This window comes from Rhopalosiphum padi, chromosome 3 (genome assembly GCF_020882245.1).
Source record: "Rhopalosiphum padi isolate XX-2018 chromosome 3, ASM2088224v1, whole genome shotgun sequence".
Classification (NCBI taxonomy): Eukaryota; Metazoa; Arthropoda; class Insecta; order Hemiptera; family Aphididae; genus Rhopalosiphum; species Rhopalosiphum padi.
The window spans coordinates 36,216,951-36,220,583 of record NC_083599.1 but is presented as its reverse complement, the minus strand read 5'-3'; the positions used below and the strand labels follow the sequence as shown (position 1 = coordinate 36,220,583).

At 31.2% G+C, this 3,633-nt stretch overlaps 1 protein-coding gene across 1 annotated transcript; it reads left to right on the top strand.

Annotated features, from left to right (window-relative positions):
- Nucleotides 1–1,097: 1,097 nt before the first annotated feature.
- Nucleotides 1,098–3,104, top strand: LOC132926726 (AP-2 complex subunit mu). The gene has a single exon (XM_060991123.1). The coding sequence runs from the start codon at nucleotides 1,252–1,254 to the stop codon at nucleotides 2,560–2,562; it is 1,311 nt and encodes a 436-aa protein (XP_060847106.1). The 5' UTR covers nucleotides 1,098–1,251; the 3' UTR covers nucleotides 2,563–3,104.
- The last annotated feature ends 529 nt before the right edge of the window (nucleotides 3,105–3,633 follow it).

Here is a 3,633-nt window from a genome sequence, read left to right as displayed (position 1 = left end):
GGGGGAGCACTTGCCCACCCCTGCCCCATACTCGCTACGCCCATGGCGCCTGTAATATAGATATATCAAATTAATAAATAATTAAATATCCTCAGTAATATGATTACAAATTTAAACTAATTATAGAATAATATTTACATACTAGATGTAAAAGTTATTGGATGTCTTTGAAAATAATATTTTTGAACTATAATAAAATAATGAATATTTTAAATATTATGTAAAGTCCAAATTTGAAATTCAAATATATATAAAAAAAATGTGTTAAGATATTTTTAAATTTTTTGATTTTAGTATGGAAATTTAGGATATTGTATTCAATTTTCTAGTTTTTTGATAAACAAAAAAATGTATAGACATTTTCGAATAACAACATAAAAAAAAACATTGATTTATTTAAAACTGGATTTATATAAAAATGCCAGTTTTCCATTTTTTTTCGCCCATTTATTTTAAATAATACTGGAAATTTTTAATTTTGTTTTCTCTAAAGTTAAAGTACGAACTAGATCTAATTTGTTATTTGAAACCACCCTCAAAACTTAAGTCAGTTGAAAATCGAAAAACTTTTTCGACTAAAAAATACTCACATTATTTTCAAACCGCTCCGTTTAGAATCTAAAATAAAAACAATTTTTTTTCAATAATAAGGATATTATCTATAATTTTATAAATAAATATCTGCATGTTATACTTTTTTATATTATTTTTTTCGTGTAAGCTTGTTATGTGTATAAATAAAAAAAATAAGTAGGTAAGTATTTTTTAATAGTATAGGTATAGTACTAATTTGTACTATAGTGGGTACATGTCTTTTCTTTTTAGTGTATAAAGTTAAAAGTTATAACTGTTGTCTGGTTATGAGACTTGATTATGACACTAATGGAAATAATTAATGACCTTTATTAAGGTCCTCAAAAGTCAAGTGTTTCAAGCTCCTTTAATAAAAAATGTAAAAATAACTGTAATATTATTTCCCTATTGTCAATACTACATATTCAGTAAATTCTATGTATTTAGGTATGCACACGGGCGTCAGGCAATGCTCGTTTCTTCCATGATGTGTTCGGGCCCAGAAGGCGCGATAACGCGGCGTGTTGATAACTGAAGTACCGACCGTCGAGTCGTCAAGCGTCGGCCGTCGCGTACATACAAGTTTATTTAATTTTACAGTTTATAGTATTTACTATTTAATAATACTTATACAATTATACGTGATCGATCGGGGACAAGACAGCCGCACACATCAACATGATCGGCGGTCTGTTCATGTACAACCACAAGGGTGAAGTCCTGATATCGCGAGTGTACCGCGATGACATCGGCCGCAACGCCGTAGACGCGTTCCGCGTGAACGTTATACACGCGCGTCAACAAGTCCGCTCACCGGTTACCAACATCGCGCGCACTTCGTTCTTTCATATCCGCCGAGCCAACATTTGGCTGGCCGCCGTCACCAAGCAAAATGTCAACGGTGCCATGGTATTCGAGTTCCTTATACGGTTCACGCAGGTCATGCAGTCGTACTTCGGTAAGATCAACGAGGAGAACATCAAGAACAACTTTGTGCTCATCTACGAGTTGCTCGACGAGATACTTGACTTTGGCTATCCGCAGAATTGCGACACAGGTGTACTTAAGACGTTTATCACACAGATGGGCGTCAAGTCGCAGAGCAAGGAGGAGCAGATGCAGATCACGTCGCAGGTCACTGGCCAGATTGGCTGGCGACGTGAAGGCATAAAGTACCGCCGTAACGAGCTGTTCCTCGATGTGCTGGAGTATGTTAATTTGCTCATGTCACCTCAGGGTCAAGTGTTGTCAGCGCATGTTGCAGGTCGCATACTTATGAAGTCCTACCTAAGCGGCATGCCTGAATGCAAGTTTGGTATCAATGATAAGATAGTTATGGAGTCCAAAGGCACCAAAATCCTTGATGACACAGGCTCGAGGACAGCTTCTGGTAAACCAGTTGTTGTCATTGACGATTGCCAATTTCATCAATGTGTGAAACTTTCAAAATTTGAAACTGAACATTCCATAAGCTTCATTCCACCTGACGGTGAATTTGAGTTGATGCGTTACCGTACCACCAAAGATATATCATTGCCGTTTAGAGTTATACCATTGGTAAGAGAAGTAGGTCGTACTCGCATGGAAGTTAAAGCCGTATTGAAGTCTAATTTCAAACCCTCCTTGCTAGGGCAAAAAATCGAAGTAAAGATCCCTACTCCCTTGAACACAGCCGGTGTTCAATTGTTATGTCTAAAAGGAAAAGCCAAGTACAAGGCTTCAGATAATGCAATTGTGTGGAAAATTAAAAGGATGGCAGGTATGAAGGAAACACAGTTATCGGCTGAAATCGATCTTTTAGAAACTGATACTAAGAAAAAATGGACAAGACCACCAATTTCAATGAATTTTGAGGTACCATTTGCTCCTTCTGGGTTCAAAGTTAGATATTTAAAAGTGTTTGAACCAAAGTTGAATTATTCCGATCACGATGTTGTTAAATGGGTTCGTTATATTGGGCGAAGTGGATTGTATGAAACTAGGTGTTAAACAAATAAACTACTATACTTAATTTAATTATTTCCCTGTATTCTGTTCCAGAATTGTTTACATATTTATTAATATAAAATATAATATTTATTGTATCATATTATCATATTTTTAAATTTATAATCCATTCAGTATAATATATTGTATGATTAAATACATTTATTGTTATTTAGGCTAGTCATTTATGTAAATGATAAGTAATATTTAAATGTAATTCAATTTATAAAAATATTGGTCTATATGATTATTATTATTACTATTATTATAGGTACCTATATAGTTGATTTATAATTTTTTATAATTTTTTTTTTCTTCTTTATTTGATCTGCATTATGTTTTTTAGGTATTTATTATTTGTAAAACTATGGATTATAACCAAGTTTAAATGTATAGATATTATAGATGAATATAAATTAATGTAATCATTTAACACGTAACAGACAACTGTTGATTCATTACTATAACGTAATAATATTGATCCTATTCAGGTAAATATGTTTTTCGTGATTTATTATAATATAATATAATAAAATTAATTATGAGTTGTTATTACTTATTTATATACAAACTCTATTATTACTAAGCATTGTTAGACAGTTCATGGGTTGAAATAATTTGTATTACTATTGTCAGTACTGTCGTTGGTTACAAAACAATTTTAAATAAACAGGAAATAATATTTTGTTGTCACTACAGTATTATAATATATTTATGTGTAACTTGTTTCATTTAATATGAAATAAATTGGTTTAATAAAAGTATGATATTGCTTAACATGTATATATATCGATATAATATAATATAATAAGTATTAAAATTTACTTCTAAAGGACAGACTAATTTTTTTTAAATATAATTTATTATTTTGAAAATAGACTGATTAATTGTAAATATTTTATTATCTATATAATCTCATGTGTTAATTAAATATTTTTATGAAATGCTGTAACTACTAAAAATTGTTTACTATAATATTAGAATAAACTTTTAAATAATTTATGAATGTTGCTTATCAATTATCATGAACATATTGTTAATGACAAAATCATGTCATCCTGGTTCCTGAGTGGA

Coding starts and splice junctions, on each gene's coding strand:
- LOC132926726 (XM_060991123.1), top strand. CDS start 1,252: ATGATCGGCGGTCTGTTCATGTACAACCACAAGGGTGAAGTCCTGATA.